The 25,465-nt window shown below is 37.2% G+C and overlaps 2 protein-coding genes, 1 non-coding gene and 1 pseudogene across 5 annotated transcripts in view; 2 read left to right on the plus strand and 2 right to left on the minus strand.

The window, feature by feature from the left end:
• On the minus strand, positions 1-7,016 carry LOC114212980 (magnesium transporter NIPA2 pseudogene; annotated as a pseudogene). The gene is made up of 2 exons (XR_015768331.1): positions 4,349-7,016; positions 1-3,327 (listed from the first exon to the last, which is right to left on the minus strand). The product of XR_015768331.1 is annotated as a magnesium transporter NIPA2 pseudogene (transcript).
• Positions 5,974-13,992, plus strand: SRSF12 (serine and arginine rich splicing factor 12). Its single transcript, XM_088023750.1, has 5 exons — positions 5,974-5,984; positions 6,388-6,509; positions 7,796-7,903; positions 8,054-8,195; positions 13,584-13,992. The coding sequence occupies exons 1-5, from the start codon at positions 5,974-5,976 to the stop codon at positions 13,951-13,953; spliced, it is 753 nt and encodes a 250-aa protein (XP_087879876.1). The 3' UTR covers positions 13,954-13,992.
• The window catches only part of PNRC1 (proline rich nuclear receptor coactivator 1), a 24,892-nt gene continuing 7,335 nt past the window's right edge, over positions 7,909-25,465 (minus strand). The window contains exons 3-5 of one of the 2 annotated variants that reach the window (XR_015768333.1): positions 23,294-23,372; positions 12,575-12,787; positions 9,864-11,799 (exon numbers count right to left, since the gene is read on the minus strand). The gene's annotated coding sequence lies outside the window, so the exon portion shown is untranslated. Of the gene's footprint in view, positions 8,188-9,863; positions 11,800-12,574; positions 12,788-23,293; positions 23,373-25,465 lie in introns of those variants that run through there. The other variant, XR_015768332.1, reaches the window with a different exon arrangement.
• On the plus strand, positions 11,685-11,801 carry LOC114213093 (U5 spliceosomal RNA). Its single transcript, XR_003610125.1, has one exon. It is a non-coding gene; the product is annotated as a U5 spliceosomal RNA (small nuclear RNA).

The raw sequence follows: 25,465 nt of genomic DNA on the forward strand, positions 1-25,465 counted from the left end.
TTTGACAAGTTAATTCTTTTTTTTTTTATAGATTAACCTTTTAATTACATTTTTCTTAAAAAGCTGTGAGATTTCCATTTCTTCGGGAGATATTTTCACCACTGTGTTGTTCAATTCCACAGGTTAAGTTTTCTTCATTATTATTAAGAACTTCATACATGTTAGAGAGATTGCCGTTCATTGCTTTTTCATCTTTTCGAAAAGACACAGGAGGAGACTTGCTAGACTAAAGCTGACGTCTTTAAAGGCATGCAACAAGAATATTGCCACAATGATTGTAAAGAAGCCACTCAAAGTACCAATGACATCATCAACAGGCATATCTTGCCACTCCTTAAAAAGAATAGCTGAACAAGTTAAAACTGATGTTGTAAAGAATACATAATATATTGGAGTCACAATGGAAGTATTGAATATATCCAGGGCCCTGTTCAGGTAATTAATCTGTGTGCTCACACAGACTATAAGGCTCAGCGGCAGAATCCAGGCCAGGGGATGTCGCAGCACAGGCTTTCCAGCAAACAGCTTTTTGATAGCAATGCCCAGGCCCTTAACACAGGAGACGGAAAATGCTCCAATTACAGAGCAGATTGTTATGTACACAAGAATGTTTGTCTGTCCGTGGTGAGGTCCCACCACGAAGATTAGTATCAATGACACAGTGACCACAAGTGTTGCAAAGACCACAAAACCTGGATCTCCCAGCTTGTGGGACATTTCATTTAAAGTCTCAATTTCCTCTTCTTTGGGAGCATGAATGACCATAACTGTAGATCCTAGAATACTTAGCAAACATCCAATTTTCCCATGAAGATTAAGTCTTTCATTTAGGAAGTATGAAGAAAGAATGGCACTTACTAGTACGCTGAGAGCACCTAACGGAGTCACTAGGGTGGCTGGTGCAAAGGCATATGCAGCAAAGTTGGCTACCTCACCTGCTCCCATTGATAGCAATCCAGCCCACCACAACCATTCTTTAAGATGTACATGGCCACCTTGACCTGCTCTCATGGAGCCTTTCCTGGCAAGTCGCAGAAGACCTTTTTTTTTTTTTCAGAATGAAACTCCCGCCAATGAAAATGCTGGAGCTCATAGCCAATCCCAGACCAATGTAAAAGTCATATTTTCCATGCCCCTGGATCATTTCATTTATTACTAAAGAAGTTCTTGTGAGTCACATTGATCACAAAACAGAGAAACCACTGGTGCTGGAGGCAGGATTATGCATTCTTCAAATATGTAAGTTTAATATGGTCTCTCTTATGAAAAAAGTCTGGAAGCAGTTAGAGATGACTTATTCACTTTCATTTCCTTGTAAATACTCTTTATTCTCATTTAAAGTTTTAAACCCTGGCAGAGTAGCTCCGGCCCCAGTTGGAGGCCGGCCATGCGGCTTCCCCTCCACTATCTGGCGCTGGTCACCTCTGCTTACACGCCCACACAGGCTGCACGGGCCGCCGCCTCTTGAGCTCGCACGGCCAGCGCCTTCGTCGCCGTACAGAAGGAGGTGAGAGCACCCAGGGCTGCAGCCGTGAGCGCCGCCTCCTCCACGGGGGTGCACCAAAGAGAACCTGCCCCAGACAACCTGCGACCCCTGCCGCAGCCGGGACCAAGGGCCATCGCCGAAAAGGACAAGTTAATCCTAAAATATATTGATATACAAAGGATCTAGAATACTCAAAATGATCTAGAAAAAGATCACTGAAGGTGGAAGACTTACACTACCTGACATAAGACTTACTAAAAATATATAGTAATGAAGACAGTGTGATATCGGCCTAAGTATAGACAAATCAATAAAACAGAATAGAATCCATAAATAATCCACACTTACAGAGTCAAATGATTTTTGACAAAGGTACCAAAGCAGTCCAGGGGAGGAAGGAAAAATCTTTTCAACAAATGCTGCTGCAACAACTGGATTATTCATACTGGGGAAAAAATGAACCACGGCCTCCACCTCACATGATAATTTGAGCTGGATCATCATTTGAAATGGAAAAGATAACAATATTAAGCTTTTAGAAGAAAACATAGTATATCTTCATGACCTGGGGATAGGCAAAGATTTCTTACGGACAAAGAAAGCAATGACCATAAAAGAAAAAAGAATACGGATAAATTAGATTTCTCTAAAATTAAAATTTCTGTTCACTAAAAAAATACCATTAAGAAAGTACAATAGGCAAGCTACAGATGAGAGAAGATATTTACAAAACATATACATTGGGGCGCCTGAGGGGCTCAGTTGGTTAAGCATCTGCCTTCGGTTCAGGTCCCGATCCCAGGGTCCTGGGATCGAGCCCCGCATCGGGCTCCCTGCTCGGTGGGGAGACTGCTTGCTTCTCCCTCTCTCTCTGCTGCTCCCCCCTGCTTGTGCTCTCCCTCTCTCTCTGAAATAAATAAAATCTTTGAAAAAAATGGGCAAAAACCTCCAGCAGACACTTCACAAGGAAAAGTAGCACATGAAAAAGTGTTCAACATCATTTGTCATTTGGGAAGTGCAAATTAAAACCATCGTGAGATTCTACTTAATACCCGCTTGAATGGCTAAAATTAAAAAAATGACAAGTTTTTTGATAAGCACCAAGTGCTTACAAAGATTGGCACAACTGAAACTCATACATTGTTGGTGGGAGTATAAAATGGTACAACCACTTTTCAGAACTGTTTGGCAGTTTCATAAAAATTACATATATACACATCCTATTTAACTCAGAAATAACTGCTGGTAGGTATTAACAGGAAAGTATTGGCCCATACACATGAAAAGATGTTGTATCTAATTGGTTGTTAGGTAAATTAAAATTAAACAACAATAAGATACCCATTCACTTTTCATCCATCAGGATAAGAATTAAAAATGTTAATGAAGTGGAGCGGTAGGAATTCTTATGCAAGTGTTGAGTATAAGTTGATTTGGTCACTTTGGAGAATGTGTAGTGAAGCTGAAGATAAGCATACTCTCCAATTCACCAATTGCATTGTGATACATGCCAGGCATCTCACAGAGCTCCCCAAAGCACATGTATTATAATGTATGCTGCAGCACAATTTGCAGTTAAAAAAAAAAAGGCAGCATCTTAAATGTTTATCCACAGAAAGATGGATGAGTAAATTGTGGTTTATTAATAATACCAATACAGGGGCGCCTGGGTGGCTCAGTTGGTTAAGCGACTGCCTTCGGCTCAGGTCATGATCCTGGAGTCCCGGGATCGAGTCCCGCATCGGGCTCCCTGCTCAGCAGGGAGTCTGCTTCTCCCTCTGACCTTCTTCCCTCTCGTGCTCTCTCTCATTCTCTCTCTCTCTCAGATGAATAAATAAAATCTTTAAAAAAAAAAAATAATAATACCAATACGGTTAAACTGAGTGAACTAGAACTACATAGAGAAATCACAAGGGAGGAGAAGGCAAGGAGCAAAATTATACAAATTGTCTGATACTATTTATATGAAATTTGATATATAAACATTTAAGTATGGATATAGTCATTTGCATAAAAGTAGAATTATGGAGGGATGCCTGGCTAGGTCAGTAGAGCCTGTGACTCTTGATCTTAGGGTTGTGAGTTCAAGCTCCATGTTGTGTATAGAGATTACTTAAAAAATAAAATGTTAAACAAAAATACAAAGTTACGCAGAGGAATGATGAACACCGATGATTGTTTCTAAGGTAGAAGAATATAAATGTAAACGTCTCATTTTTAAAAAAACAATTACTGAAAATGATGACAAGTGTTGAGATACAATAAATGCCGTTGGTGGATACATAGGTGTTTGTTTTATGCTCTATTTTCTGAATGTCAAAATGGATGACACCAAAAATACAAAAATGAGAACAAAACAATAGCTAACAGGTGTAGGAGTGGTGACAGTGAAAGGGAACCAGCTCTTTTGAGAAGTTTGGTTCCTTCAGACTCCTGTCATCCTTGGCTTCTGGGATTCCAGTCCTCCATGACACACATTGCTCCAGCCTCCTTTTGTACTATCTAGGATCCTTTCCTTATCAGCCACTCATATTTGTTGATGGGATTGTCTCAGAAAATATTCACTTAAATTCTAGCTTTGCTGCTGGCTCTGTGTACCTCTGGGCAAGGTAATTTCTCTTATTCTCAGTCTCCTTGACTATTAAATGGGTAACAGTAATATCAAATGGTACTCTATTTTGAGTGCCTACTTTGTGCCAAACAACTACGCTAGGTACACTGGTGAAGACAGCCATTTTAAAAGTGATCCTCAACACTGATTCTCAGAATTGCCTGTGAAACCCTTAAAAAAATTAAACCTAACGGGGGCCCACCATGGGAGGCACTAATTGGGTCCAGGGTTAATGCATCAGGCTGGAATACCTTTTCTATAACATTTCCTTCACAAATGATTCCAGTATTCAGGAATGGTTGAGAATCATTACTCTCTTGTCCATGTTCCGTGGTAGCAGGAATTGTTTTCCTTGTTCTCCATCACATCCCTAGAGTTTGCCCATAGTAGGTGCTCAGTAAGTATTTGTTGAATGAATAAATGAAAGAAAAAGACATTGTCACTACCCTCTAAAGATAATAGTTTCAGGGAATGCGGACAATTAAATATTTTATAGTAAGAAATAAAAATAATAAAAATATAAATTGTTATGTCAATTGCACTGCCTTGTATATAGTGGACATTTAATCATAGTTGAATTCATATCTGTAGCTTAATTTTTTTTTAAGATTATTTTCAGAGAGAGCACAAGCAGGGGGAGTGGCAGGCAGAGGGAGAAGCAGGCTCCCAGCTGAGCAAGGAGCCCGATGCAGGACTCAATCCCAGGACCCTGGGATCATGACCTGACCCGAAGGCAGACGCTTAACCGACTGAGCCACCCAGGTGTCCCTCACATCTCTAGCTTTAATCACTGACTTCTAGTCTGGAGAAGAAAATAAAATTAATTTGTATAATCATAAGTTTTAGTTGTTTACAGGACTCTTTTTTTTTTTTTAAGATTTTATTTTTTAAGTAATCTCTATACCCAACGTAGGGTTTGAACTTGGAACCTAGAGATCAAGAGTCATATGCTCTGCCTGCTGAGCCAGCCAGGTGCCCCTGTCTATAGAACTCTTATGGATGTTCTACCATCACCTCAAATGCGGCTTTTCTCTCGCCTCCCTCTTCAACTTTTCTTTTCCAGCTGTCTAATTTTTGTCACTGATACCATGTTTCTTCCATTTGCCCAAGCTAGCAGCTTTGCAGTCATCTTTGAGTCTTCTTTCTGCACAATATGTTTTGAAGTACTCTTACTTCTTCTGAGCCATGTTTTGTGCTCATAACTTGGTGTTGAACCTCTAAGATCTCCATGAGGCAGTAGGGCATAGTGGTTAAGAACATAGACCCGACCTTCGGCTCGGGTCATGATCCCAGCGTCCTGGGATCAAGCCCCGCATCGGGCTCCCTGCTCGGTGGGAAGCCTGCTTCTCCCTCTCCCACTCCCCCTGCTTGTGTTCCTGCTCTCGCTATCTCTCTCTCTGTCAAATAAATAAATAAAATCTTAAAAAAAAAAAACAACATAGACTAGTGTCAGGTTGTGGGAGTTTGATTCTAGTTCTGTCATTTGCTGGCTTGGTGACCTTAGGTGAATTCATCTGTCTGTGCCCTCATCTGTAAACAACCATAGGGTTGTTGTGAGAATTAAGTGGTCTTAAGGTGAGCAGTGGCTCGATTATAAATGCACTGTAATTGTCAGCTATAAAAGCTAAGTATTTTGTCTCTTGAGTTAGATTGTTGCTCCATGAAGACAAATATGCTAAATATTCCTTTCGTACCCCCTCTTTACTACCTATGATATATAGGAGGTTTAAAAATATTTGTCAAATTTAAGAATACAGTAGTTATTTTGCTTTATGTTTAAAAGTAAAACATCCATTTTTCTTTAAAGCCTGAGAAATAATTTTAGGACTTCTTTAGAATCTAATTCTTGCGATCTGAAAACAAAATGAACATAAACATGAAATTACAGTGAGGTAAATGAATGTGTTCTTAATGAAATAGGGTTAATAGAACTCTTTATTATTGACAATTGAAATATGGTGTAATAGAAATAACTTCCAAAGATGGATAATAACTTTCCTGGGTCATTGTTTCCCCAATCTGATTAAGCATAACAGCCACCTGGAGTGCTTATAAAAATACAGATTTCCAGCCCCTAATCCAGATCTTTTGAGTCAGAACCGCCAAAAGTGAGGCCTGAGGATTTTTCTTTTTTCTTCCTTTCTAATCCCTGGGTGATTCTTACGACAATTTTAGATAATACTAGTCTAGATAATATACTTTCTTTTGAAGGTTTCAACTGGATTTCCATAGGCAAAATATTTTAATCCAGATATTCATATTTCTTTGCCTTATTTCTAAAACACTTCAGGCCTGAGGACTTGCGCCGTGAGTTTGGTCGATATGGCCCTATAGTAGACGTTTACATTCCACTTGACTTCTACACCCGCCGCCCAAGAGGATTTGCTTATGTTCAATATCCTTTGTTTTACTGTGTGCATGTGAATGTACTGTATACGTGTGCAGATACGCATGTGTATTTAGGAGCATATGTTATATGAGATTAATATTGCCTAATTGTGTTTATTTCTTTATCTCAGAAAATCTAAAGCAGTCCACAGTAGCTGGCAAGCGCCCCCCAGTTTGAACCAACCTGTTAGCTAGAATCCAAGCATAAACCGAGCAGGCGAGAAAAAAGGCACCTAAAGTTCAAGCATCAAGGAGTAAAGAGGGAGGGTGGACACAGATATAAAGACCTGGAAGAGGGGAAGTCTTTATCAAGCAAAAGACAAAGCCAACACCAGGTTGAGACTTCGGCTTTCCTACATTTATTCAGAGTTCCAGAGTCAAAGCCAAGTCTGATTTTGTTGGTTCTTCGTCTCTTATAAAGTCCATCTTGCAAGCCTTAAAGAGTAAAGGTCAAGGTTCAAGATCAAGTGACATTGAGGTAATTGCCAAAGTCTCATTTTGTATTGCATTTCTTGAGCTTTTTCTGTTTTCTATTTAAAAAAAATTTAACCAGTGAACAACCTCCTGAAAGATAGCTATTTAGTCATTTTATATAGTTTATTTCCATTTTAGTTAGGTTTAGTATATAATTTATGTAGATAAGGAAGTTTAGTGGGATATTACAAACCAGTATATGTAATTCCAGATGTTCACAAATTGCTTTTGTGTTTTTTTTATAATTATATCCCAAGCAGTAAGAACATAAAAGTATTTTAAAGTAGTAGGTTCAGAAGTAAATATGATCATTTTTAAAGGTATAATGTTTTAGGTGACATGTGTTTGTGCAGTTTTGTTTGTAATAAGTAATTTCTCCTAAATGTCATAATTAAAACACTTTTTAGTGAAAGAGTAATTGTAATTTCAGAATAAAGGCTTTTGCATGCTGATTTTTTTCCATGAAAAACCTGAAAGAAGGGAGTGAGTCCTGTACAGTTTAATTATTAATACTAGCCAGGGTTGGACTTACTTTTTCCTCATAACCTGTTTCACATTATATATGCATATTGCAGCTACTCTAATGTGTATATTAAAAGTATAGTTACACGTTTGTTTCTGTTCTTACTTTTAGATAGATTCTTCTCAATCATAAGGGGGCATTTGTTGTCATAATAAAAGTGAAATTCTTTCTGATTATATATATATGTATATAGGAGATGTAAGTTTAATACTTGGAGTTGTTTTTCCTATTAATTTCATGTCACGTGTAAATAATTCTTTAAAAATAACATTTTTACTTGATATCTGACGTTCAAAGTATCCTTAACAGCTAGTCATATTTGAAGATGTTCGTGATGCTGAAGATGCTCTTTATAACCTCAATAGAAAATGGGTATGTGGCCGTCAAATTGAAATACAGTTTGCACAAGGTGACCGAAAAAGTAAGTGCGACTAAACATTAGATCTTATTTATTCAGCAGAATGAGTTTTAGCTATGACAGATTTTTCTTATTTCAAATTCTTTCAGAAAATACTACTACTAAAGTACCTGTTACTGAGGTTTTCAGGTAATAAATTATTTCATATTCTAGCACCAGGCCAAATGAAATCAAAAGAACGTCACCCTTGTTCTCCAAGTGATCATAGGAGATCAAGAAGCCCCAGCCAAAGGAGAACTCGAAGTAGAAGTTCTTCATGGGGAAGAAATAGGAGACGGTCTGATAGCCTTAAAGAGTAAGTACAAAATACAAGAGGATTGAAAACTTAATTTTCTACTTTTTCTGGAAGACATTTTAAAGAGTGTTCAGAAACAGGCCACAAGAATAATCTAATTCAATATACATAAAGATCAACTTTTGTTAGAAAAGTATGCTCTTAGGGTGCCTGGGTGGCTCAGTCAGTTAAGCATCTGACTCTTGATTTTGGCTCAGGTCATGATCTCAGGTTTGTGAGATCGAGCCCTGCATCCGCCTCCATGCATCCAGCTCCATGCTGAGTGTGGAGTGTGCTTAAGATTCTCTCTCTCCCACTTCCCCTTCTTCCCTGCCCCCCCTTAAAAAAAAAAAAAGATATGCTCTTCTTTATTTGAAATGTATTGTTACTTAACTTGGGTTTATTGGATACCTTCCAGTGTTTTTATTTCATGGCAGATTTTAACTTTAAACCTTTTTAATAGAAAAATAATATGGGCTGAAGAAAAAAACAAATTTTAAAATGTGTACTTGACAAATAAAATGAGGAATTTTATTTTATTTTTAAAGATTTTACGTATTTATTTGACAGAGAGCAAGCGCCCAAGCAGGTAGAGCGGCAGAGAGAGGGAGAAGCAGACTCCCCACTTAGCAGGGAGCCCGATGCGGGGCTGGATCCCAGGACCCTGGGATCACGACCTGAGCCGAAGGCAGACGTTTAACGGACTAAGCCACCCAGGCACCCCAAGGAATTTTAAATAAATAAAATTTTCCTAACTGAACTCAGTAATTAAGAATCTTAAGTTCTGGGGCACCTGGGTGGCTCAGTCATTAAGCGTCTGCCTTCGGCTCAGGTCATGATCTCAGGGTCCTGGGATCGAGCTCCACATCGGGCTCCCTGCTCCGCGGGGAGCCTGCTTCTCCCTCTCCCACTCCCCTTGCTTGTGTTCCCTCTCTCACTGTGTCTCTCTCTCTGTCAATAAATAAATAAATAAATAAATAAAATCTTTAAAAAAAAAAGAATCTTAAGTTCTGATGATTAAAAACTCATAAGAAATAGAATCACTTGTGAAAGGAGGTTGAACCTAAAATTAATGTAAATCAATATATTTATAAAAGGTAAGTTATTTTCAAAGATAAATTCTAAGTATGGTATTATAAGAAGACATGAAAATAAAAAGTTTTTCGGAAAAAGATATTTGCAGTTTATCTATTTTGTTAGCCAGGAGTTTCTGTTACAATAATAGTAAATCACAATGGGAATTACTTGGTGAAGCTATTTAAATAATAACTGAAATTGTATTAGCATACCTAAATTCTTAAGTAATTGTATTTATCTTGAGTTTTAATGCTATAATTTTTTCATAGACATGTAGAATTTAAAGGTAAATTCTGTCCTTGCAGCGCCTGGGTGGCTCAGTCGGTTAAGTATCTCTGCCTTGAGCTCACTTCATGGTCCCAGGGTCCTGGGATTGAGCCCCACATTGGGCTCCCTGCTCTGCAGGAAGCCTGCTGCTGCTTCTCCTTCTCCTCCTCCTCCTGCTCTCTCTCTTTCACTCTCTCTCTAATAAGTAAAATCTTTTTTAAAAAAAGAAAAAAAGTAAATTATGTTCTTAAAGATCAGCACTGGGGCTCCTGGCTGGCTCAGTTGGTGGAACATGCCATTCTTGATCTTGGGGTCATGAATTCGAGCCCCATGTTAGGTGTAGAGTTTACTTAAAAAAAAAAAAAAAAAAAAACAGCATTCACACTAATATTCTCTTTCTGTGAGTAATATGCTTAGCTGGGGAGGGGCGCCTGGATGGTTAAGCATCTGCCTTCGGCTCGGGTCATGGTCCCAGGGTTGAGCCCTGCATCGGGCTCCCTGCACATTGGGAAGCCTGCTTCTCCCTCTCCCACTCCCCCTGCTTGTGTTCTCTCTCTCGCTGTGTCTCTCTCTGTCAAATAAATAAATAAAATCTTAAAAATACACTTAGCTGGGGAAAAACAAAAAATGTCTGTCAATTGTCCCACATAACCATTGGAGTATCAGGAATATAATGAACCACATCTTGTAAGACAGTAATACTGTTTTGCTTTCTGCTCATTATAAGATCATTGCTTAACCTCCCTGACCTCAGTTTTTTCATTTGTAAAATTGTATTATAAAGAATACAGATCTTGGGGCGCCTGGGTGGCTCAGTTGGTTAAGCGACTGCCTTCGGCTCAGGTCATGATCCTGGAGTCCTGGGATCAAGTCCCGCATCGGGCTCCCTGCTCAGCAGGGAGTCTGCTTCTCCCTCTGACCCTCATGCTCTCTCTCTATATATATATCTCATTCTCTCTCTCAAATAAATAAAATCTTTAAAATAAATAAATAAATAAAATCTTCAAAAAAAAAAAAAAGAATACAGATCTTACCTAGCTCTCGTTATATTCATAAGGATCAGATTTTGTGTCTGCATATGTGTATGTGTATATATGTAAATGAAGCAGAATTTGTATAAGCCTAACAAAACGATAAGTAAATACAGTATATGCGGTATTACCTTAGACTAAAAAGAGGTCTCTTATTTTGTTTTTAGTGGATATGGATTAAAAAACAAACTAGTGTTGCTATCCACTGGATTATGATGAGCTCTTTGAGGAGCAAGGACTTTTGTCTTATTCATGCTTATATCCCCAGCACTTAGCAATAGTCCTAGCTTATGTTAGTTATTCCATAAATTTTTGTTGAATTCATACTTCAATGAATGTATATATATATTCCTGAAAAATTGCTCCTCAGCTGCCTTTAGCCCAAATACAGCATCTCCGCCCTCTTTTCTTTTTCTATGTTAGATTTTTTTCTGAAGGATAATTTTCCCATTTGGCCTTCTACAACAGGAATGAAATTTAATAATTTCTTTCTTTTTTTCTTTAAGAGAGGGAGAGAGAAGGTGGGGAGGAGCAGAGGGAGAGAATCTTAAGCGGGCTCCACATTCATTATGGAGCCCGATGTGGGGCTCAGTCTTACCACCCTGAGATCCTGACCTGAGCTGAAATCAAGAGTCAGATGCTTAAACGACTGAGCCACCCAGGTGCCCTGAAATTTAATAATTTCTAAAAGCCTGTGCTCTTATTCCAGAATATATTTATGCTGTCCAGTGTTCTTTATTTCTTCCTATAATTCCACACTTCTGAGATTCTTTTAGCCTAAAAAATTTTTAGTATTTCTTACAGTACAGGTCTGCTGGCAATGAATTCTTTCAGCTTTTGTTTATCTGAAAAATCTTCATTTTATATTCACTTCTGAAGGATTTTTTTGCTGGGGATAGAATTCTGTGTTGGCAGGGACTTTTCTTGTATTTACGTAGGTATGTATGTAAACAATCTCTACACCCAATATGGGGCTTGAACTCATGACGCTGAGATCAAGAGTTGTATGCTCTACTGACTGAGCCAGCCAGGCACCACTTTTTCCCCACTTTTAAAAATAATATTATTCTATTGTTTATTGAGAATTATAGTCAGCTGTCAGTCTTAATGTTGCTTCTTAGAAGGTATGTGTCTTATACTCTGGTTTCTCTTCAAATCATATAAATCTTTCACCTTTTACTGAAAGATTTCCATGGAGACGAACAACTCTGGGTCTTAAACCAATTTTTCGAGGCCTTGTTTTAACACAGCTGTAAAATAAATAAATAGATAAATAAAGGTAACGTGTCTTATTCTCCAGGGTTTACTGAACTGCTTGAAATTGCAAGTTGATACCTTTCATTAATTTGGGGAAATTCTAGGTCATTATCTCTTTAAATATTGCTTCTGCCTCATTCAGTTTTTCTTTCTGACTGTGTGACTGTGTACTGCATATCTCTTATGCTCTGTTATGGATTTCTTAAAATTCCTTTTCTTTCCTTGTGTTTCAGTAGAGATGTTTTTCTAATAATCTGTTTTACAGTTCAGTTCACTTTTTCTTCTGCTGTATCTAGACTGCTGTTAAATTGATCTAATGACCTAAATTTCAGAAATATATTTTCAGTTGTAAAATGTCCATTTGCTTCTGTCTATAGATTGCAATATTCTCTTGAACTTTTCTATCTTTAAATCTGTTTTGCCTGTCTTTTCTTCCTACTTGAACATACAAGTCATAGTAATTTTTTAAAATTCCTGTCTGAATAATGCCAATACCCATATTACTTTGGGTCGATTTTTTTTTCTTTTATTTCCTTAGCTTTTAGTAATTTTTATCTATTTTTCACATACCTCATAATTTCTTTATTGAATGTTGGACATTGTTGATGAAAACTTACAACACTTTGGATGATAACCTCCAAAGAAAATTGTTTTCTTCTAGCAGGTGGAGTATTGGCAAATCACCTTGATTTGTCAAGGCTTGGTTTGAGGCATTGTTAAGGTTGATTTATTTTAGCTTTACATTTACTCTTAGGGGGTGGTCCTTACCTGTAGGATATGGCCCTTATGGGTTCTTAATTGAAAGCATGGGTTGTTACTCAAGGTTCCTTGACCTTTTAGGGGCTTGAACTCCAGCCTCTCTCCCCAGCACTGTGTGTCTGATAGAATTTCAGCTTAATTCTTGAATACTCCAACTGCTGTATTTGCTGACTTCTTGGAGTCTCATCCTGTACGTGCACAGCTTTAAAAGATGGCCAATGACTTGAAGAGAATTTATAGGCAAATTTTAGGAGTTTTTTTTTTTTTGTCTGCCATTCTCTCCTGAGATTTTGCCTCTTTAGTCCCAACCATTTTGGTAAATCTGAATCCTAACTTGCCTCTTCAGCTTAATCAAGTGGCCATTTTCTGGTTGGGTTCAGTTTCCCCCTGCCAGCATTTGGAAAATGGTCTTAGTGAAAAGAGCCATGGCTTGTAACCCCTCAAGTTCTACTAGGGTTGGTTATTCTCCAGTGCCTTTAAATAGTTGTTTTATAATGTTATTTAGCTCGTGTGTGTGTGTGTGTGTGTGTGTGTGTGTGTGTGTGTGTGTGTATGTTTTCTGTGGGAAGATTAGTCTAATACACATTGTTCTATCATGGCAAGATTCAAAAGTCCTGCATCTAGGTTTTGTGTTTGTTTTTATAAGCATTATTTGACAAACTTTAAATAATTACTTTCTCTTTTTTATCTTTTTTTTCCTTCAAATTTTCATACCTCTTGGGAGTTGTATAACCCAGATTAAACATGCAGGGCATTTTTCAGAACTGACCCATATCATAAGATAAATCTAGCAAAGCAGAAATCTTTTGGTCATAGATTCTAGTATAACAAATATTACAAACTTGTTACTTATGTTTGAACTAAAAGTATGCAAAATAAAATTAAAATTGTTTCTTTTGGTTTATCCAGGAAAAACATAATATATATAGTGTATAAATTCCTGAAATTGCTGTTTCCTAACCTTTCATTAAATGTTTTTGTGTAAAATATATACTCTTAACATAAGGAATGTTTGCAGGTCTCGACACAGGCGATTTTCTTACAGCCAATCTAAATCTCGCTCCAAATCACTACCACGGCGGTCTACCTCAGCAAGGCAGTCAAGAACTCCAAGAAGGAATTCTGGTTCTAGAGGACGGTCAAGGTCCAAGTCCTTACCAAAAAGGTCCAAGTCAATAGGAAAATCACAATCAAGTTCACCTCAAAAGCAGACTAGCTCAGGAACAAAATCAAGATCACATGGAAGACATTCTGACTCCATAGCAAGATCCCCTTGTAAATCTCCCAAGGGGTATACCAATTCTGAAGCTAAAGCACAAACAGCAAAACACACTCATTTTCGATCACATTCCAGATCTCGGAGTTACCGTCATAAAAACAGCTGGTGAACAGCCACAGAAGAGCGCTACATAGTCTTGAATGTGTTATTAAACCTCTCATTATGTTAAATAAAAATTCTTCAAGGCTTATAGAAAATGTGAGTTACTTTGGGCATGTGCAACAAATAAAATCTCTCTAGTTCTGGGTTAAATAAGACTTAGTCTCAATTTAAAGGGCCCATACCACAAATTATGATGTGTCTGATCTGTCACCATTTTATGGACCGTTTTTTGTTTACATTGTGGCAGAAGGATACTTCTCAAAGGAAATGGGTAAAATGGAACTAATGTAGAAAATTCTACTTGGATATGAAGTATTAGTAATATTAATGATACCATTTACAAAAATATTTTTTACTTTAAAGCACTTTTACTTTCATGTAAAAAGTATGACTGTATAATTACATAGGGCAGACTTAAACTGCTTGACGACATACGTCTCTCTTGTATCTTCTGTTTAAACTTGGGCCAGTTCCTAGTGGATATTAGTTCATATTACAAAATTCTGACATTCCTAAAAGTAGGATTTATATAGAGATCAAGCATTCAAAAGATACATTCTCTCCTGAGCTCAAAAAGCTTGTTTTTTTACTGTGTAGAACAGTATAAATAAGTTGACATTAAGTTGCATCCTGTACCATGTTCATTTACTTCAGAAGTATCAAAACGTTTTAAAAATACTGAGTTTTGAATGGAGACTACTCTAAAAATCATGTGCACACTCATAATCCAAAAATACTCATATTAAGCCTTATACATTTGAAGAGTGGTACATTTTGTATAAAAACCATATTTTATAACATTATTTCTACATACCTACTTTTCATCTACTACTTAATTTTTTCTTTTTGGAGTTCAGCTCAAGACTTTAAATTGTACAGAATAAGTCCTATTATTTTTTAAGGTGTTTAGTATCTTGTATTAAGGAATTCAAGACTGCATCCTCAATAAGCTTTGTGGTATTCAGATTTACTTTACACTGCCCTTCATTTTTATAAACCAAATAACTTTATTGATATTGCTTTTGTAGTAGTTAAAACAATTTCTTTAAAAATGTGTTTGTAGTTTACGTTTTTCAGAGGGTTTTGGTAGTATTTGTGATAAAATGGTTTTGCATATGATTATTATAGGGGATATATTTATAGAGTTCTACTTGTGTACTTTGTTGACGTATATTGAAAATTAAAAGTTCTCAGCCCATATAGTTAATATTTGTAACTAGAGTGCTTAAGAAAAAAAATCTGTCTTATATTTTTGGCATATAGGAGCCAGTGTTGCTTCTATTTTTTCTTTTAATACAAATTCCACTTTGCATTTTCGACCCTATGTAAGAAATAACTTTACAAAATAATTTATATGCTGGTAATATTTGGACAAGTACCATAAATTCACATAAACTGTATAGTACTTTCTGAATACATTTTCTTTCTTTAATCATAATAGCAAAATCTTTGAAGTGTTCAGCTGTAATAAAATTTAGTCATAAAATTATGTGGCACTGTTGAAAATCTAAAAGATAGTCCAAAGAAAGAACAAATATTAATAGTGATGTTTCATATTTTCTAAATGTTTGGGTTTATCCACACATACATGCAGTAATTTGAAATACTAAGTAGGAATTGATTATTGTGTCTATACTTTGCATTTGATTATATCTTAGTAAAAAGTCAATACAGTGGTATTTCTGAAGATGCTTATCCTTTGATTTACCTCTGATTTGGTTTTCCATTGTAATCTTTAGGCTGCTTAGGAGGATACTATTTGATTTGATGGAAAAACTGGAATAATAATAGTTCAGACTTTTGTGAGCATTTACTTGGCACTGCTCTATAAGATTTACATTATTCACTCATCATCACAAAAGCTGTGTGAGATAAACACCACTGCAGATAAGGAAAGTGAGATGCAGAGAGGTTCAGTGATAACCACTAGGTCACACACTATTAGACTTCGGAGTGGACAGTGGCTGGGCTCCAGACTGCCCCTCCCTGACTGTTAACACTTTTTGGAAGAGAAATCTTTGACAGATATATGCTAAACTAAGATAATGTTTAGAGGGAAAGGAGAAAATAGAATTAGGAAAATAAATGACTATAAGCTTTCAGTGTAAATGGGTTCTGTGACTAAGTGGAAACTGACAATTGTGCTGGTTCCTTGAGAAATTGTCTTCTGGGTATATCTCTTCTAGGATTCACTTTTGTTATAGAATTGTTTCTTGGACCATTTAGGAGAGGATACTTAGGATAAGATTGTTAATAAATAAAGCAAATGTTTTACACATCTGTGATCATTTCCTTTAAAGACAATATATTTACTCAGGTGCTTCTCAAGTTTAGTGTAGGAGAACTACCTGTCCACATTTGTTCAGGATCAGAGGATAAGTTAATGTCAAAGAAAATAAAAATGGCCAGTACAACTATTTGTTTTCTTTCTCCCCATGAATAATACACAATTTCTGGGGGCGCCTGGGTGGCTCAGTCAGTTAAGCCTCTGCCTTCAGCTCAGGTCATGATCCCAGGGTCCTGGGATCGAGCCCCATGTCGGGCTCCCTGCTCAGGGAGGAGTCCTTTTCTCCCTCTGCCTCTCCCCCTACCACCCCATCCCCTCGCTTGTGTTCTCTTCTTGCTCTCAAATATCTTAAAAAAAGTAATTTCTGTATAGCAGCTGATACTTGGAGTTGTAAACAGTGGAATATACCAAATTTTTTATTTGAAGCCTAGGATTTCATCTTGCACTGGGCTAAAACTTATTTTTAAATGAAAACTAATTTCAGGGCACCTGGTGGTTCAGTTATGTGTCTGATTACGGCTCAAGGCAGGATCTCAGGGTTCTGGGATCGAGTCCTGAGTCAGGCTCTGTGCTCAGTAGGGAGTCTGTTTCTCCCTCTCCCTCTGATCCTCCTCCCCACTTGTGCTCACACTCTCTCTGTCTCAAATAAGTAAATCTTAAAAAAAAAAGAAAACTAATTTCAGGACTTTATATATTATTTGTAGTGTTTACTTGAGATACAGCTGTTACATTACAAATAAGAATGTCTACCTTTATTCTCATCCCACTGCAAGAGGCAAAATTAGTAAAAATCTGAAGAAGTATTTAGAATACTTCTACAATTCCTCTAAACTATATTGAAATTGTAATTTATTAGAATTAAACATTAAAATTTGTTTTCCAGACAGGTGGTAGAATATCTGGAGTATTTGTATGTAGATAAACATATGCTACTTAGGGGCACTTGAGTGGCTCAGTTGGTAGAGAATGACTCTTGGTCTTGGGATGGTGAGTTTGAGTCCCACATTGAGGGTAGAGGGTAGAGTTTACTTGGAAAAAAAAATACATGGTACTTAGTATGGTCTGGTGTAGAAATGTTAACTTGGCATCATGGAACCAAAACTTTAGGTCTAGACCCGGTAGATTTTCAGATAAGTTCATGACTTGCAAGAGTTTAAGGACCAGTGGTTCAGTGAGACCTGGGTTTTGGAGTCAGAACTTAACCTCTCTTTGACTAGAAACATTCTCAAGTATTAAATGATGATTATGCACCTTAGCATCTAAATCCCTCCCTTGATGAATAGGGTATTTAGGATCGTATCATGAACTCTGGCATTGGTTTATAAGGGTCAATTTAGGCCTTCTGGAAAATTTATGTCTTGTATGCCTTTAAAAAGATGTTTATATCACCCAGGTGATAGACATTGGGGAGGGTATGTGCTATGGTGAGTGCTGTGAATTGTGTAAGACTGTTGAATCACAGACCTGTACCTCTGAAACAAATAATACATTATATGTTAAAAAAAAAAAAAAAGATAGGAAGGTTAAAATGAAGGGGGTAAATCGGAGGGGGAGATGAACTATGAGAGACTATGGACTCTGAGAAACAAACTGAGGGTTCTAGAGGGGAGGGGGTGGGGGGATGGGTTAGCCTGGTGATGGGTATTAAAGAGGGCACACACTGCATGGAGCACTGGGTGTTATATGCAGACAGTGAATCATGGAACACTACATCAAAAACTAATGTATGGTGGGCGCCTGGGTGGCTCAGTTGGTTAAGCGACTGCCTTCGGCTCAGGTCATGATCCTGGAGTCCTGGGATCGAGTCCCACATCGGGCTCCCTGCTCAGCAGGGAGTCTGCTTCTCCCTCTGACCCTCTTCCCTCTTGTGCTCTCTATCTCTCATTCTCTCTCAAATAAATAAATCTTTAAAAAAAAACTAATGTATGGTGATTAACAAAATAAATTTTAAAGATGTTTATAAAATTAAGCAAATTAAAGATAATTGAGTCAAGCTTTTTTGGAAATAGACTGATAGAAGTGTTAGACATAAGGTTGATTCAACTTCTCTCAAGTTGATATAATAATGACATACCATTTTTTTACTTAAAGGAATCATGTGAAAGATTGAAATAAAAAATATTACACGCCATCAGTAGTATTTTCTCCCCCAAATTGTAATGTTTTTATTCTGTTTGGGGGAAAGGGCTATATGAATCTTACATTCTAGGAATATACTGCAACTCTGAACTTATGGAAATAAGTAGTATCAACTTGTGGGGGTAGATGGGTGCAGAGTAGATTGATGGTTACCGTTTTTTGAAAGTAGGTGATTTGGGGACGCCTGGGTGGCTCAGTCAAGCATCTGCCTTTGGCTCAGGTCATGATCCCAGAATCTTGGGGTCGATTCCTGCATCAGGCTCCCTGCTCAGTGGAGAGCTTCCTTCTCCCTCGACCTCTGCACCCCAACTCTCTCCCGGTTGCTATCTCAAAATCTTTTTTTAAAAAGTGATTTTAAGTATATGGTTCATAGAATTCAAAACACCATATTCAACCTACATGTTTATAGTAAATTAACAAATTAAAATCAAGAATATCTTACTATATGTCAGGTTTCGTGTTCTTTCAGAACACTGACCAAAAATTTAAAAGGGTCAGTCTCCTCAGATCAGAGAATGCCTAGCCAGTAATTAGTACTTAATCATAGAAATGGATTGATTGCATGTTCATTACTGTTTGATCTTATGTGTATGATGAGTAGTTTCTCAGAAAAAGTGTAATTGAAACACGAAACAAAATGACTAGTTTGTAATTCTAAGAACTGAATGCCTAAGTACTATACACTTTTTAGAAAGGCCTTCATAGAGGTACATTGAGGAAAACCAGAATTCTTTGCTACAACCACCTGTTTTCTAAAGAAACAACTACATTCTAGTTTTCTTAGCTTATCCTAATGATAGAGACTTAAAATGCTGTTAAGTTGACTTAAGTTTCAAGAAAAATCTCAGCATAAAATAATTTTCCAAGGGTGCTTGGGTGGCTTGGTTACGTGTCCGACTCTTGATTTCAGTTCAGGTCATATATCAGGGTCCTGGGTCAAGCCCTGCGTCGGGCTCGCACTCTCCCTCTGCCCCTCTCACTGCTCACAGGGGCTCTCTGTAAACCAATCAATAAAATCTTAAAAAAAAAAAAAAGTCTTCCAAGCACCAAGTGATAGCGTATTTCTTTTAATAGTAAATTAAGTAAATAAATTGTAATAGCTTTTTAGGGGGGATTAAGAATCATTCCTGTTACATTGGTTGAGGCAGTATCTGCTTTGTGAAAGTAGTATTTCACAACTTGAGAAAAGTATTCTGTTGAAGACCTTTTCAAAATTGACATAAGCTGTACAATTGGTCAGACTTCTGGGAAATCTTGTATTTTAAAAATAAGAAGAAATTAAGTTTCCTTTAACACACTGTGAAATATTTTTATGATTTTATAAGAACCTTACAGAAGAACATTGATATTCATCATTGTCAGTAAACCTTCAAATTTTGGCCTTAAAAATATTAAATGTAGCTGAATTAAAAATGCTAATGTTCTAGTTTTGTTAAGATATTCCTTACAATTTTTAATGTATATATGAAGTCAAACCATTTTTGGTATTGTTTTATACTTTGTAATTCCCTCCTCTTACCATATAATCTAGATGAGGGTTTTTTTTTTAATAAAAACAAAACATGATGGATGAAAAATTTTTGTTCTAAAATATCTCATATGAAGAGCACTTTATACCAATGTCTAACCTACCTGTTAGTAGTCAAATATAACTCTTTAAGAGGTGTTGTGGACCATACTTTTTTCACCCTTTATTCTGACTAAAAGGTTATGGTTTGTATATGAATTATGTCTACCATGGAAAGTGGAACTACATCTTTTAAGGAGAAATTTAAACACTTTTAGCTTTCCATTAGCACCACTGGTATTAATTCAGCATTAAAGGCTTTAAAGAGTAGGAACCAACCAAGAGTTAAGAATTTTACACCCCCATGCCCCCCTACTCCCTAATCACTTCAATGCCAACCAGCCCTTCAGCCATCCCCTTTCTTCTCTTTTGGGAGTCATACATATATTTTTCCTTTCACAGCTTGAAGTTCAAGTTGTTCCACTTTAGATAATTTCTTTAATTTTTCTCTCCAACCATGGGCAGTTATTTTAAATCCCCTTCAGAATCTTTATAATAGTTTCCTCTTTATCATCCCTAATTAAAGTTTCTTCAAGCATTAACATTTTTTTATAAAATGTTTTATTTATTTATTCATGAGAGTCAGAGAGAGAGAGAGGCAGAGGCAGAGGGAGAAGCAGGCTCCCCGTCTAGCAGAGAGCCCAATGTGGGACTCGATCCCAGGACCCTGGGATCACGACCCAAGCCGAAGGCAGATGCTCAACCATCTAAGCCACCCAGGTGCCCCATTTATGTGAACATTAACATTATAGCTTGACTGTCACATTTCCCAAATAAGCCAATGCTTAAATACATTTTCCTCTCTCCAATCTTTCAGTTCTTATTTACAATGGCTTTGGTGTTTCAGTCATTAATTAGAGTTGTTCTATTAGAAGTGTGATAACCAACTAACCAGACAACCTGAAAATGCAAAGGAAAACATTCGGAAGATTTACGGTTTACAACCTCAAAAGATAATTTGTGTTGTATGCTACATATAAGCTTTTAGAGTTGTTGGCATGTACTCAACTTACAATGTTGGAGTGAACTAGTAAGGCAGCTTTAATCTTCCCAAATTCTATTAACATTTTGTTACAAAATTCTTGTAAAAAATAATTTTACAGTGAACACCCATATACCCACTACCTAAATTCTACAATTAGCAGTAAATTATATTTGCTTTATCACATATATATCCATGTATTTTCCAATTATTTTGCATTTAACAGTAAGATTTTGAAAACTGGAGTGTTCATAAATAGGGTATTCCAATTAGCTAAAGAGTGCTTGGAAAACCTTAGTGGAAGAACTTTCATGAACCTAATTCTCTTTTTCTTTGAAATTTAGGTTCTGTCTCAAGCATCAGATTAAAGGAACTTAATAGACACAGATGGTTAAGAAGTAAACAGTGACTAGGACCTTTGGAAAGCTAATGGAAAAGGGCAATCTGATCTTTGATATTAGCCCTTTCATTCTAAAATTTGAGAGCAATAAGTGCCTGATCACTTAAAGAGTAAGGCTAATTTCAACCATTGACAGCCTTTATTTCACAGCAGGATGATCCCCAAAATTGTAGATCTCCAAGGTTTTTTTGTTTTGTTTTGTTTTAAAGACTTTATTTGTCAGAGAGAGTGCACAAGCAGGGGGAGCAGCAGGGCAGAGGGAGAGAAGCAGGCTCCTTGCTCAGCAAGGAGCCTGATGCGGGACTCGATCCCAGGACGCTGGGATCAGATGCTTAACCAACTGAGACACCCAGGAGTCCCTCCAAAGTTTTGATAGGAAGAACCAAAGCTCTCTGTGATTTGATGTTGCTAAGTACAGTATAATAATAATCTTCCTATTTAAAGATCTTCCTGTTAAAAGGCAATTTTGAGTTCAATTTAAACCAAACATTTGCATGTTGGAAATAATCAAAAGTCATCAAAATGTCTTCTACCTGCCATCCTCTCAAGATTCTAGACTGCCGAGAACACATTTGTTGCTTTTGACAACTATAAGGTTAATCTCTAATTTTAGAAAAAAGGAACTACCTGTAGTAATTTAGGAGTAGCTGTGTATATATGACCAGCTTTGGAGGAATTTGATTAGTATCTATTATCTTTACAACCAAATATAAAATACCACATATTTTCTGCCACTTTATGTATTAGGTTAGGAAAAATTACTTTCCTGAATCCTTTTTTATACATAAAAGTTATTATTGTGTGAATTACTAGAGAAATGAAGTATTTTCATCATTGTTTATCAATATCCTTTAAGTTATTGTATGTTCACAATACATGATCTAATTAAATGGAGCTTGAAAAGAACATGTAGCCTCCTTTGACAAATGTGCATATGATTTTCTATGTAGGTTGCTTTTGCAAGTCCTCCCATTTTTTCTTTCTAGAGACTGTAATTAATGTCACATAATCTATGATAAACTATTCCTCTAACAGAAAGAACTTTAAATTTGTGTCACCGATTCTACACTAAGGGAACACTACTATAAACTCTGCTTTAGAAAATGAATTCTAAGATCTCAACAATGAACCCTCAGTAAATGCAAGATTATATAAATCTTAAATTGTAATTCTATCTGGGGTTATAGCACAAGTTTAAGTTTGACAAATACAATTCCTGGGTGTTACGAACATTACTTATTATATTTCAGCATATTTAATTTAGAATTCCAAGATAATTGCAAAGGATATGAAAAGTAACAATCTGAAAACTGTCAGAGATTAATTCAAAACAATCTAATCCAAGAGATTTAAAGAAAAGGGGTTTAGCTGAAGCACAAAATAGATGATTCCCTAACCCTTAAAAAAGAACCAAAACTCGATCTACCCCATACTTTCAGGGAATCCTATCTAAAATTTCCAAGAAAGTTCCTTTCAAAGGTTAAATTTTTGTGTTGATAAATAGCATTCTATAAAATGTACTCTCAAATTTCCTTAATTTAAAAACAAGTAGTTTCTGAATTACACGATTTGTGTTTACACACTTCTGCCATCTCATCTCACAACACAGACATTCCCTTTCCACTTGAAAACTGTTGTATTTGGGGGGTTTTGATAGATTTATGGATTCAGGAGCCTGCTCAGCAAGGCAGGCCTGTGATTTTAAGATGCATTTAGTTCAGCAATGCCTTTCAAAAATTTAAATATATGGGAGGCTGATGAGACTGTCAGCCTTTCCACACACAAGTATATACGTATGTTTGATTCCCTTTGATACCTGAAGCATGTTGTCAATTGCATAGAGGACATGGGAATTGAGATTTCCAACCTCTAAATTAAAGGATAATGTATTCAGCAATGTAATGGAGGGTCACTGGGAGATGGGAGATGCACAAAAAGAGAAACAGAAGTATAAAAGGTTGGGGGCACCTACCTGGCTCAGTCAGTAGTAGAGCATGCAAGTCTTGATCTTGGGGTTGTGAGTTTGAGTCCCACAACGTATGTAGAGATCACTTAAAAAAAAGTTATAAAAGGTCAGTTTTACCTAGTTTGAAATCTTGGACTAACAAAAAGTAAATAAACTTTATTACTCCCGTCACCAAATGGGCCCCCCTGCTATCAGAATTCAGAACTTGAATTGGAACTATCTCCTAACATAGACTTTTACAGGTAGGTAGAGAACCAACCACCATTTAACAGTTTCAGAGGAAATACCTTTTTTTAAAAAGATTTATTTGAGAGAGAGTGCACGAGCAGAAGGGGCAGAGGGAGAGAGAATCTCAAGCAGGCTCCACACTAGGTGCTGAGCTGGATCTTACGGAGCTAGATCCTATGACCCTGAGATCGCGACCTGAGCCAAAACCAAGGGTTCATGCTTAACTGACTGTGCCACCCAGGCGCCTCCAGAGGAAATACTTTTTAATTCAACAACTAATTTACTGTCATAGGTGAAGTTCAGCGTCCAAAGGAGGCAGAAGGGATGAAGTCAAGAGTACTGGTAAAGGTTTTAAGCCTTGCGGGAGAAAGAGAGAGGCCACCTGAAAATATTTCAGTTCCATTTTCATGTTGTGCACTATTACCCAAACTGTACTTCTAGGTCTGAGCTGTCTTCTACTTGCTGTGTATTTCCATGTGGGTATCCTACACACCTCTCAACGTTCAACACGCAAATCAAACTGCATTCCTCTGTAATTTGGATCCCCCTGCAGAGTTCCCTAATTGCTAGTTTTGTCTTCCTAATTAGCAATTTAAAAACTGTTTTCTTACCATCCATGCAGTTGCTCAATTCTTAATTCTACCTTCAAAACATCTCCCAAGTAAGTCCATGCCTGGGTGTTCCCTCCAGTAATGTCCTTAGGCTCTTTTCTCTGATTTTAAACTACCAACAAATCCTTTTTCCTCAAGCTTTCCCTTTCCAAACTGTTCTCCGTATTTTCACCTGTTTTCTTTTTGAAGCAGGAATCTCTTTCCCTTGCTCATAAACCTTTGATGGCTCTGCCACGCTTGCAGAATAAAGTTCAACTCTTAAGACATTCAAGACCCTCAGGTTATTACCGCAGTACACCTTTTTTTTTTTTAAGATTTATTTATTTTGAGAGAGTGAGAATGAGAGCGAGAGAGAGAGCACATGAGAGGGGGGAGGGCCAGAGGGAGAAGCAGGCTCCTCGCTGAGCAGGGAGCCCGATGCGGGACTCGATCCCGGGACTCCAGGATCATGACCTGAGCCAAAGGCAGTTGCTTAACCAACTGAGCCACCCAGGCGCCCACAGTACAACTTTCAATATATGTTCTTTCTTTGTACTTGTCTTGAGCTACTGGATACTCTGCATCTATTTCACACCACTGTCTACACCGACTTTTACCTCTGACAATTATTTTCCTTTTCTTTCCATGTCAAATACTGTGTCAAATATCTTAAGGGCCAACTCAATGCTACTTCTACAGTGTCAGATTCCCAACTGGACAATCCCTACTCACCAGAATTCACCACTACCTTCTGGAACAATGACTTTACTTTTGTTTTCATCTCTTCAGGTATTTGTTGTAGAGAAGGGGAATGAATGCAGCTTGTATTTTAGTTACATTTGTCATTTCTTCCCCAGCCACCTGCAAACTTTCAGCTCTGCCATTTATTCTTGTATTTCCTGAACATACCTCACACAGAAGCCCCCACACATTGAACTGTAGACATGCTGCTCAGAAATGTCACAAAGGAGCTGAGAAATGTCAAACAAGGGTGGGGAAGGGTGGCTGAGACAGTTGTATTTTCCAAAGACAGTGACTCTATATTAGTTTAAGAAATTTTTATAATCTTGAAAGGGGTTATCAAACCTGTGCAAGAATGAACCATTTTCTGGAATCAGACTGGGAGAGAGGTCAGATCTAAGGCAACCCATTAGTTTTAGTATTTACAACACATTACTAGAAAAAATTAAAATTGGTGACTGAATATTGAGGGAATTTTAAACTGTGGTCTGAACTTCTAAAGTGAGTTTTCCCAACTATTTGTGAAGAAGGTATTTGCATCTATGTGAGCAGGAATGGAGCCTCATACAAAATGCGAACATCAAATACAAGTTCCTTTGCATCTTTAAACCCTTTCCCT

The sequence above is a fragment of the Eumetopias jubatus genome, unplaced genomic scaffold, assembly GCF_037043125.1.
Source record: "Eumetopias jubatus isolate StellerSeaLion01/CBP00866 unplaced genomic scaffold, mEumJub1_p1.0 scaffold_6, whole genome shotgun sequence".
Lineage (NCBI taxonomy): Eukaryota > Metazoa > Chordata > Mammalia > Carnivora > Otariidae > Eumetopias > Eumetopias jubatus.